The 12912-nt window shown below is 40.3% G+C and overlaps 1 protein-coding gene across 10 annotated transcripts in view; it reads left to right on the top strand.

Moving 5' to 3' along the window:
• LOC101884734 (ryanodine receptor 3-like) overlaps positions 1-12912 on the top strand; it is a 275348-nt gene that overhangs the window by 245699 nt on the left and 16737 nt on the right. For 7 of the 10 annotated variants that reach the window (XM_073927942.1, XM_073927941.1, XM_073927937.1 and 4 more), the window contains 8 exons: positions 207-335; positions 626-730; positions 2426-2507; positions 4784-5313; positions 6288-6795; positions 7598-7887; positions 9720-9778; positions 9879-10056. In XM_073927942.1, coding sequence (XP_073784043.1) covers positions 207-335; positions 626-730; positions 2426-2507; positions 4784-5313; positions 6288-6795; positions 7598-7887; positions 9720-9778; positions 9879-10056 — 1881 coding nt within the window. Of the gene's footprint in view, positions 1-206; positions 336-625; positions 731-2425; positions 2508-4783; positions 5314-6287; positions 6796-7597; positions 7888-9719; positions 9779-9878; positions 10057-12912 lie in introns of those variants that run through there. The other 3 variants (XR_012393129.1, XR_012393127.1, XR_012393126.1) reach the window with 2 other exon arrangements.

Below are 12912 nucleotides of genomic sequence, written 5' to 3'. Positions count from 1 at the left end.
CTGTACAACTGCATAGCAACTACCTAGTAACCACTCAAAACATTAACAACTCAAAATACCACAGCATTCATACAGTAACAGTTTAGTAACCAGTCAGAACACCACAGCATGCTTGTTTTTGTTGTGTCTGCTGTGTTTATAGCGGTGTGTGTTTGTGTATTTCTGTGTTTGGTGTGTGTATAGTGATGTTGTGCTGTTGTTTGCAGGAGTCCATCAGTGATTTTTACTGGTATTACTCTGGTAAAGATGTGATGGACGAGGCCGGTCAGCGTAATTTCTCCAAAGCTCTCGCTGTGGCCAAACAGATCTTCAACTCACTCACCGAATACATCCAGGTAACACCGAGACCAGCAGTACACACTCGTTTCTGTTGTTTTACTGACAGGTGTATCTGTATTATTTAACGTTTTGTTATTTAACAATATTGTATGCATGTTTAGATTTCTTAGTGTTTTACAGCATTTGCACTTTTATTGATATTATGGTTTGTATTATGCATATTGCAATGGTATTATATTGTATATATGTAGCCATGCTTTTGTGTTTTGTGAACAGCTAAAGCTCTTGGATGCTGCTTTTAACATTGTTTTAGATGTAAAGCTCCTGCATCTTGTGTGTCTGTCAGGGTCCGTGCATCGGGAACCAGCAGAGTTTGGCCCACAGCAGACTCTGGGACGCCGTTGTTGGATTTCTGCATGTCTTCGCTAACATGCAAATGAAGCTTTCACAGGTATGTTAGACAATCACTAGCTATGTTTTCATCCAAGGATGCTAAGTAATCTAATGTGGAAACTGAAATATTGCATAAATCATTTGTGAATACAACAGCGTTTCCAGTCAGTGAGAAACAGTGGAGGAGAAAATATAAATGTGTGTGTGAGGGTGTTTGTGTCAGTAATGTTGGTCTGCAGATATAAATGTGTGTGTGAGTGTCTTTGTGTCATTAATGTTGGTCTGCAGATATAAATGTGTGTGTGAGGGTCTTTGTGTCAGTAATGTTGGTCTGCAGATATAAATGTGTGTGTGAGGGTCTTTGTGTCATTAATGTTGGTCTGCAGATATAAATGTGTGTGTGAGGGTCTTTGTGTCATTAATGTTGCTCTGCAGATATAAATGTGTGTGTGAGGGTCTTTGTGTCAGTAATGTTGGTCTGCAGATAGAAATGTGTGTGTGAGGGTCTTTGTGTCAGTAATGTTGGTCTGCAGATATAAATGTGTGTGTGAGTGTCTTTGTGTCATTAATGTTGGTCTGCAGATATAAATGTGTGTATGAGGGTCTTTGTGTTATTAATGTTGGTCTGCAGATATAAATGTGTGTGTGAGGGTCTTTGGGTCATTAATGTTGGTCTGCAGATATAAATGTGTGTGTGAGGGTCTTTGTGTCATTAATGTTGGTCTGCAGATATAAATGTGTGTGTGAGGGTCTTTGTGTCATTAATGTTGGTCTGCAGATATAAATGTGTGTGTGAGGGTCTTTGTGTTATTAATGTTGGTCTGCAGATATAAATGTGTGTGTGAGGGTCTTTGGGTCATTAATGTTGGTCTGCAGATATAAATGTGTGTGTGAGGGTATTAGTGTCAAAGTAAACCAACAATAATGATGCAAAGATCCTCACACACACATTTAAAATATCTGCAGACCAACATTAATGACACAAAGACCCACTCATACACACACACACACACACACACACACACATTATTATCTGTCAAATAAACTGATCAGCAGGCGCACATGCTCTCACTACAGCTGATTACTCCAGTTTATGTGCAGTTATCATCATCAGATAAGAACTTCATCCTACTCAGTTGTGTTCATGTGTTTTAATTGTCATACATTCATTCATTCAGTTTCATCCACTTTTTCGGGGCCGGGTTGTAAAGGCAGCAGTCTCGGGAGAGAAGGAGGCTTCCGAAACAGATGCCCGAACCACCTCAGCTGACTTCTCTAGATGTGGAGCAGCAGCGGCTCTACTCTGAGCTCCTCACCCTATCTATAAGGGTGTGCCCTGCCACCCATTCTCCATTTATGTGTAGTCATGCTGTTTAATTTTTAGTCATTTCTGCCATAACTGAAACGGAATCAGAAGATATAAAGAATCAAAAAAATACTTGCAGAATAAGCCCAATATATATTAGGATACTCACATCTGTCTGCTCTATTATACTGCTGGAAGAGCAGTCGGAGATCAGATCTGTCTGTGTAGTACACTCTGTGAACACTAGATGTCTCCACACACACACTACATGTGCTTGTTTGTGTGATGTGCAGATGATCTCAGTAAGAGATGAGATTGTGAGCTTGATCTGCTGTTGTTTGATGCTGGTTTGTTTGCGAGATGAAGCGTGAGGTTGATGTGGAGAATGAAAGCGTGCTGTGGAGCAACTCTTCATCACACTAATGCGTTTCTGCTGCATCCTCTCAGGACTCCAGTCAGATCGAGCTGCTGAAGGAGCTGATGGATCTGCAGAAGGACATGATCGTCATGATGCTGTCGCTGTTGGAAGGTTCTGTTTCACAAACACTCATGCACAGACAGATAATAACCTCTGAGAATCTTTTTAAAGGAAATTGTGTTGTTCTCCCGCAGGAGCAGCAGCCTAGTAACCAATCAGTACACCACTGCGACTGCATAGCTACACAACCTAGTAAACTCAAAACACTTCAGTGACCAGTGCTTAGTAACCTTTCAAAACAACACGGCGACTGCATAGTGACAGCCTAGTAACCACTCAAAACACCACATTGACCACATAGCAACCGCCTAGTAACCACTCAAAACGCCACATTGATAGCATGCAACACAGCCTAGTGACCACACATCAAGTGCATAGTGACAGCCTAGTAACCACTCAAAACACCATAGTGACCACAAAGCGACAGCCTAGTAACCACTCAAAACACCACAGCAACTGCATAGCAACAGCCTAGTAACCACTCAAGCACCTTAGAGACCAGCGCCTAGTAATCACTCAAAACACCATAGTGACCACAAAGTGACAGCCTAGTAACTATTCAAAACACACCAGTAACCCCATAGCAACAGCCTAGTAACCACTCAAAATCACATTGCAACGGTCTAATAACCACTCAGAACACCACAGCGACTGCATAGCCACACAACCTAGTAACCACATAGCGACTGCATAGTGACAGCCTAGTAACAACTAGGCTGTCTCTTGAAACACCACATTGACCACATAGCAACAGCATTGTAACCGCTCAAACATCTTAGTGACCAGTGCCTAGTAACCACAAAAAAAAACACCACAGTGACTGCTTAACAACAGCCTAGTAACCACTCAAAACACCATAGTGACCACAAAGCGACAGCCTAGTAACCACTCAAAACACCACATCAACTGCATAGCAACAGCCTAGTAACCACTCAAGCACCTTAGAGACCAGCGCCTAGTAACCACTCAAAACACCATAGTCACCACAAAGTGACACCCTAGTAACCATTCAAAACCACATAGCAACAGACTAATAACCACTCAGAACACCACACAGACTGTATATCAACACAGCCTAGTAACCACATAGCGAATGCATAGCAACAGTCATTTAACCACTTAAAATGCCACAGGGTCTACGTAACAACAGCCTAGTAACCACTGAAAACTTTAATGACCAGCGCCTAGTAACCTTTTATAACAACTCAGCGACTGCATAGTGACAGCCTAGAAAACACTCAAAACACTACATTGATAGCATAGCAACACAGCCTAGTAACCACACAGCAAGTATATAGTGACAGCCTAGTAACCACTCAAAACACCAAAGTGACCACAAAGCGACAGCCTAGTAACCACTCAAAACACCACAACGATTTCATAGCAACAAAGCTTAGGAACCACACAGCAGTACATAGTGACAGCCTAGTAACCACTCAAAACACTACATTGACCACATAGCAACAGCACTGTAACCACTCAAACACCTTAGTGACGAGCGCCTAGTAACCACTCAAAACACCATAGTGACGACATAACAACAGCCTGGTAACCACCTTAATAATCAGCGCCTATTAACCACATAAAACACCAAAGTGACCACAAAGCGACAGCCTAGTAACCACTCAAAACACCACAGCGATTGCATAGCAAAAAGCTTAAGAACCACACAGCAGTGCATAGTGACAGCCTAGTAACCACTCAAAACACTACATTGACCACATAGCAACAGCATTGTAACGCCTCAAACACCTTAGATATCAGCGCGTAGTAACCACTCAAAACACCACAGGGATTGAATAGCAACAAAGCCTAATAACCACACAGTGACTGCATAATGACAGCCTAGCAACCACTCCAAACACCACAGCAAATGCATAGCAACAGCCTAGTAACCACTCAGAACACCACAATAGCTCTGAAGTGACAGCCTGGAAACCAATTAAAACATCACAACAACCACATAGCAACAGTCTTGTGACCAATCAAAACACCAAAGCAACCACATAGCGACAGCCCAGCAATCACTCAAAACAGCACATTGAGCACATAGCAGCAATCTAGTAATCACTCTATACACCTTAGTAACCACATTGCTACAGCCTAGTAACCACTCAAAAAAAAAATAACAGCAACTGCATAACAACAGCCTAGTAACCACTAAATACTTTAGAGACAAGTGCCTAGTAACCACTTAAAACACCATAGTAACCACAAAGCGACAGCCTAGTAACCACTCAAATGCTCCAAGCAACCACATAGTAACAGCCTAGCAACCGCATAGAATCAGGGAACTCTTTCTGAATAATTTTTCTGTTCTGCCGCAGGAAACGTTGTGAACGGCACCATCGGCAAGCAAATGGTGGACACACTGGTGGAGTCGTCCAGCAACGTGGAGATGATCCTTAAGTTCTTCGACATGTTCCTCAAGCTGAAAGATTTGACCACCTCGGAGAACTTCAAAGAGCACGACCCCGACCGCAAAGGCGTCATTTCCAAGAAGGAGTTCCAGAAGTCCATGGAGAACCAGAAGCAGTATTCACAGTCTGAGATCGAGTTCCTGCTGTCTTGCGTCGAGGCGGATGAAAATGATATGTTTAATTATGAAGAGTTCGTCACGCGTTTCCACGAACCCGCCAAAGACATCGGATTCAACGTTGCTGTTCTTCTTACCAATCTGTCAGAGCACATGCCTCACGACAGCCGTCTGTCTGCATTCCTCAACCTGGCCGAGAGCGTTCTCAACTACTTCGAGCCCTTCTTAGGTCGCATTGAGATCATGGGCGGAGCAAAGAGGATCGAGAGGGTTTACTTCGAGATCAGCGAATCCAGTCGAACACAGTGGGAGAAACCACAGGTCCAGTCAGCTATGATAATATCAATTTAAATAAAACTGTTTAATTTAGTAACAGTGTCGATGCTGCAGAATTCATTAACTATAGAATAATTATTCAGTTCAGTAAACAATATTAATGATGTAGAGTTCTAGAGTATTTATTTATGTATATGATTCCGTAACAACGTGAGTTCTGCAGATTTATTCAAATACAATATCAATTACTAGATCAGTTACTATAGTGGTTGTGTTACCATAGCAACTGTAGAATCATCACTATAGAACACTTACTTTAGTTGTAGTGTTACCATAGCAACTGTAGAATCACCACAGGAGATCAATTTTTATTGTTGTAGTGTCACCTAAGCAACTGTAGAATCACCACAACAGGTCAGTTACTATAGTTATTGTGTTACCATAGCAACTGTAGAATCACCACAACAAATCAGTTACTATAGTATTGTGTTACCATAGCAACTGTACTGTAGAATCATCACAACAGATCAGTTACTATAGTTGTTGTGTTACCATAGCAACTGTACTGTAGAATCATCACAACAGATCAGTAACTATAGTTGTTGTGTTACCATAGCAACTGTAGAATCATCACAACAGATTAGTTACTATAGTTGTAGTGTCACCATAGCAACTGTAGAATCACCACAACAGATCAGTTACTAAAGTTGTTGTGTTACCATAGCAACTGTAGAATCATCACAACAGATCTATAGTTGTAGTGTTACCATAGCAACTGTAGAATCCTCACAACAGATCAGTTACTATAGTTGTTGTGTTACCATAGTAACCATAGAATCACCACAACAGATTAATTCAAGTACTTTGCCATAGTTTGGTTCAGAACACTATAGTGTTTACTTTATATTACTAAACTATTTTTTCATATGGATGCCAACAAGCATCACAGAGCAGAGCAGAGTAGACAGAATGCAGCAGTATAAATGAGACTTCAGTTCTAATAGTCTTATAATCTGCAGGTGAAAGAGTCGAAGCGTCAGTTCATCTTCGACGTGGTCAACGAAGGCGGCGAGTCTGAGAAGATGGAGCTGTTCGTCAACTTCTGCGAGGACACCATCTTCGAGATGCAGCTGGCGTCTCTGATCTCTGAACCTGACGCCGCTGAGAGACAGGAGGAGGAGGATGAAGAAGCCGAAGATGATGAAGATGCTCAGAGCGATGATGTGGACGATGATGAAGATGACGGAGTGATGGAATCTTCCTCTGCTTTTACTTTAGCCTGCGTCTCCATGAGGAAGAGTCTGACAAACTTTCGCCAGCTGCTGACCTTCCGGAGCCTGCGCAGACGCTACCGAAGACTGAGGAAGATGAGCCTTCGAGACCTGATACGAGGATTCTTCTACTTCTTCTGGATGATCTTCATCGGTTTCTTCCGCTCGCTCTACAGCCTCGTCTGGGGCTTCTTCCACATACTCTGGTCCACGCTTTTCGGCGGCGGACTCGTAGAAGGAGCCAGGAACATTAAAGGTCCAGTGAAGTGCTTTTTTATTTGATGTTTGTCGTAATCTCAAACGAAGCATGAAGAGAGGGCAGGGCATAGTATAGCTCCTCCCCCTTTTTTAAAAAGCTGCCAATAGTGTTTTGTTTTCTCACAGCTCTTCCAATGAGAGTGATTAAGCTTAAGCGCATCATATGTATTGCAAATTAGAAAAAGAGGGCGGGGCATGTCAGATGATAAAGAGCATTTGATTGGTCAGAGGATTTGATCAGAAACTGAAGTATGCAACTGTAGAATCACCACAACAGATCAATTACTTTAGTTGTGTTACCATAGCAACTGTAGAATCACCACAACAGATCAATTACTTAAGTTGTTGTGTTACCATAGCAACTGTAGAATCATCAGAACAGATCAGTTACTATAGTTGTTGTGTTACCATAGCAACTGTAGAATCATCAGAACAGATCAGTTACTATAGTTGTTGTGTTACCATAGCAACTGTAGAATCATCACAACATATCAGTTACTATAGTTGTTGTGTTACCATAGCAACTGTAGAATTGCTACAACATATCAGTTACTATAGTTGTTGTGTTACCATAGCAACTGTAGAATTGCTACAACAGATCAGTTTCTATAGTTGTTGTGTTACCATAGCGACTGTAGAATCATCACAACAGATCAATTAAAATATAAAAACATGAATCACAAACTAGGGAAAACTGCTAAATTCTGGATATTTTTGACTGAGTATCTCATAGATATCCTAAAAACAAACAATGTTGACATCTGAAAATCTTAATTCTAATTTCATGTGGTCCTTTAAAGTGACGGATATCCTGGGCAATATGCCGGATCCCACGCAATTCGGGATCCATGGGGATGTCCTGGAGATGGAGAAGCTGGAGTATTGCGATGTGTCCTCTGTTTCGGAGCTCGGGCGACTTTCGGCTGGAGATCAGGAAGACGTGGAGGACCTGATGACGGAGCTGATGAACATTCAGCCCAGGAGAGAAGGAGGGAAACACGGCATGGAGCCCGGCCTGGGGGATGTGTCGGAGGTGATCGGGGTGGACACTCCGTCTCTCGCCAGTGCCGTACATCAGAAAAAAGCACAGGTCTGGCTGTTTACACTCATTTTTGTTGGGGGGGGGGGGTATGCTCATTGTGCAGAATTAGAGTTGAGTTTTATCATTTTTTAACCGATCAGCTGATCTCTGGGTCTGGTGGGAACACTTTTAGCTTAAATTCAGCATCAAATCAGTATAGTGGTATAGTATAGTAGTGCTTTAAGTATAGTAAGTATAGTATATTAAGTATAGTAAGTATAGTATATTAAGTATAGTAAGTATAGTAGTGCTTGTTATAAACGATGTATCTGTGCACTTCATGTTTTTGTAAATAAATATTATCTTTAATCAAGCAACATAACCTTCCCTCCCCCCTCAAAATGACTATTCACTGCTGGTAACATGGAATGGAGCTATCAGTCCTTTAGGGTGGGGCTGTCAGTCCATTAGGGTGAAGCTATGAGTCATTTAGGGTGGGGCTATCAGTCCTTTAGGGCGGGGCTATCAGTCCTTTAGGGCGAGGAGGGGGGGGTATAAATTCTTTATGGGGAGGGCCTTCAATTCTTTAGGATGGAACTATCAGTCCATTAGTGTAAAGCTATGAGTCCTTTAGGGTGGGGCTATCGACTTTAGGAAGGGGCTATCAGTCATTAAGGGTAGGGCTATTGGTACTGTGGGGTGGGGCTGTCTGTATCCCAATTTAGGGTGGAACTATCTGTACTTTAGGATGGGCATTTCAGTCTGTTATGGTGGCAGGGCTCGAAATTGCGACCATTTTGATTGCATATGCGCCCGAAATTTTATCTATGCAACCTCAAAATATATTTGGGAGCATGTGTGCGAGTGCAAGAAATTGTTGTGTGCGACCAGTTTTTACTGCAAAATGTTCACCACATTCGGGAGACATTCATGTAGAATGCATCTCTGCACTTGAAACAGGAAACGCAGCGCTCAGGACTGGTTTAAAACAGTTGTCATGTCAACTTGGTGCAGTAAACAAATCCAAGTCCGTAATGCTTGCCCTGCCTTCTCGCTCTTCTTATTGGCCCACTGCTCTAGCACTGAAATATCAGCTGTCAATCACTCAGTCAGCGCCTTCTGGCTGGGGATGACAGAGAGAGCTGCTACCGCGAAAAACTGTACAGCGCTGAAGATGAGAATGAAGATAACACTGACAGATTTAGTTTTAGAAACAATCTAAAGTTACAAATAATGACACATCTTACTAGTGATCATGTGCTGAATGTTAATCCACCATCTACACTTTTCCAAGAGTGGATAAAAGACTTCCGTTGGCTTCAAGTCCGCTATGTAAAGTCTGTGGGATGGAATTTTCAGGTAACTGTTTGCCACATCTAGCACGAGAGCTTCTGTTTAATCCTTCATATAATCGGCAGATGCTGTCCGCTGTGCAAGTGGCAGCTATATGTCAAATTAAACACCACGTACACCATCGCAAACGGACTTACACTGAGTTAACTAACTTCGCTACTCATGAAAAGTATTGCTATTAACATGATGTATGCATATAATAGGGTACAGTATATGTCAAAAGCATCAGTGCAATATCAGACAGCACCCGTGAGAACAGCACAGTTATACCGTTAACACATTCATTCATGTCCAGCAGTGTGTGCAAGGCCGGTGAGCGCTCCCGTGGGGCTATCAGTCATTAAGGATGGGGCTATCTGAACTTTAGGGATGGCATATCAGTCCTCAGGTGCAAGGGTTTTCAGTAATTATTAGTGGAGCTATTGATATTTTAGGGGGGGGCTATCGAGATAGAAAATAACGTTTGTACAATATAAGAACAATGGAAACCTATGAAATGTCCCCACAGTTCATAAACCTGTGTGTGTGTGTGTGTGCTTTCTGTGCAGGAAGCAGCTAGTAGGCGTGCAGCTGAATTTGAGGCCAAATGTGAATCAGAGAAGGCCGAGTGAGTATTGAGGAGGAACGCAAACTATACTTCTGTTCAGTGTTTGCTTTAGAACTGCTCTAACGTATGTATGTGTGTGTGTGTGTGTGTGTGGGTTCAGTGTGGAGGATGGAGAGAAGAAGGACCAGGATAAAGCTAAAGAGGAGCAGATCTCAGACTCTCTCTCAGACGAGGAGAAGAAACCACAGAAGAAGAGACGCGGTCAGAGGAAGCAGCCAGCCGAGGCCTTCATGGCGGCGTTTCTAGCCGGACTGGAGATCTACCAGACCAAAACCCTGGTCAGATTCATCATCACACCAAAGCTAATAAACTCACACAACAAACTCCAGCACTGTGGTATCTCAGTCAGATGTATTGACCTTATTCTGCAGTGCTGAAGTTTCTGCGATCGCTTCAGAACTTCTGATTCAGTCGCCTATGGCAGAAATAACTAAGAATAATGAACAGCAGAAAACAGTCAGACTACTCACACTACAAACAAGTGTGTTCATGACTACACATGAAAAGGAGAATAACACAATAGGAAAATATCAGTTTGCATCATCACGCAGCAGAATCAGCTGTTTTTAACATCTAGAATGAGAGCGGAAGACAAAGAGATTCCAATAGCTGCGCCCGCTCGTGCATGCAGGACACGGTTAATACAGTCATTATAGCACGTTTAACCCTGATTATTATTGTACATTTACATTTTCTAAATGTAGCCTGGTTGTGATGTAAAGGGACGTCAAGTTACAGCTTACTACTAAATACAGCATGTTTATGTTGCACTGGAATGCTGCGTTCCAACTAAACAGACTCTGCACATGTGTCGGGCCTAGAGCCAGCCTAATGAAAGAGATGACTCTTTTTTTTCTCAAAAAGTGGACCTTATTGTAGTTATTAGCCTCATTTTCTATTTAATTATGATATTTAAAGGGTCATGACACCCCCCACTTTGGGTTCAGGTCTACCTCAGAATTTTTTCAAAAGATGCATCATAATGGGCGGAGCTCTGCAATCAGAGGCAGGAGTGGCCAACAGTGCAGGGGAGAAGGAGGGGAGCGAACAACTGTTGTCAGTCGGCTCACAAAATAAGACACAAACCGTGAGGAGACGCATGAGTTTATAGTTAAAGTTAAAATGCAAAGAAATGAACTGATTTAATGCACTGCTACATTTGTTATTCGTAATTTCATATACGAAAAACCACAATTTATATGATTATAAAGATAATCATGTTCATATAAACACTAAATGAGGACTTCTCCCTCAATCCTCGGATCTGAATGCAGACTCAGTGCAGCAGGTCTCTTGTGCTGTCTATGTTAACCATTAGCCCTGCTGGTAGACTGGAGGATTTAGGCGAACACAGCAGCACGGCAATGTGTCTAAATGTGAACGAACTGCACTAATAAAGGACAAAGTCCGCCGTTCTCCAATTCTTAGTCTGCTCTCCCGACACAAATGCTTGCTGCACACATACAACTTTGCTGTATCGGCCCTGACAGCATCGCAAAGAAAAACATGCAACAAACCCCGTAGATCATGGAAACAAACACATATGACCCTTTATGAATGACTAAATACTGTGTGTCATGTGTCCGTGGGCGCTGTTTCACTCAGTCATCAAGGTAGGGTCTCACAGCTTGGCACTGGCAGGTCTGTCTTGCCTTCGGAAAGCTCACACAGTCATGAATAATTAAGAAGCCGGCTCTTCTCATAGGATAAGAGAACTCAGCTATGAATAATAATGAGAAACCGACGCGTCATCTTTGCACTTGCAGTTTTACGCTAAGTCACCGATTTTGATCCGCCCCAAAAATCATTTCAAACCCCAAAAGCTGAAATAGCTGACAAAAGCTCAACATTATCCAGTTTACCCCACAATTACAGCTGACAGCTGCTAACATTGTCTTAACTGATGCTCAACACACACACACATCTGTTAACATCTCAAAAAAAAGTGCTCGAGGAATTCTTGAAACTTTAATAGTAACATTTAAGCACTATTTTTAGCTGGATTAGCTTGTTGGTGGTCATCATAACCACACTTTTTGATGCACCAAAAATATTTCCTAAACATTAAGAACAGAGAAATATGAATAAATACTTTTTTTTTTAATTAATTTTTTTACATCAGATATCTTGACTAATATAATTAGTAGTCCTGGGCAAAAATTAATCACAATTAATTATATATATATATATATATATATATATATATATATATATATATATATATATATATATATATACATATATATGCATGCATATATATATGCATGCATATATATGTATGCATGCATATATATATGTATGCATATATATATATGTATGCATATATATATATATGTATGCATATATATATATATATATATATATATATATATATATATATATATATATATATATATATATATATATATATATATATATATGTATGCATATATATATATATATATATATATATATATATATATATATATGTATGCATATATATATATGTATGCATATATATATATATATATATATATATATATATATATATATATATATATATATATATATATATATATGTATGTATATATATGTGTATATATATATATATATATATATATATATATATATATATAATTAATTAATTGTGATAAATAAATAAATAAATAAATAATTTATAAATAAATAATACACAATAAAAAAAAAAATATATATATATATATATATATATATATATATATATATATATATATATATATATATATATATATATATTTATTTATTTATTTATTGTGTATATGTGATACACACACATACATAAAACACAATTTTGTTACATATCTATATTTTATACTGCATGGGTTTAATCATTGCCCAGCACTAGTAATTAGTTATTAATTATCTTTTATTGTGACTTAACCAGCACTGATTGCGTGCAGATCTGGCAACCACGGTAGCAGAACTCATTTATACATTTTCCTTCAGCTTAATCCCTTTATTCATCAGGGGTCACCACAGTGGAATAAACCGCCAACTCATCCAATCATTTTTACACAGCGGATGCGCATCCAGCTACAGCCCAGTATTGGGGAACACCCATACACACTCAAACACACACATACACTACAGCCAATTTAGTTCATCAATTCCCCTAT

This window comes from Danio rerio, chromosome 17 (assembly GCF_049306965.1).
Source record: "Danio rerio strain Tuebingen ecotype United States chromosome 17, GRCz12tu, whole genome shotgun sequence".
NCBI lineage: Eukaryota > Metazoa > Chordata > Actinopteri > Cypriniformes > Danionidae > Danio > Danio rerio.
Note: the sequence above shows the minus strand (reverse complement) of the source record. Positions and strands in the feature narration are given on the sequence as shown.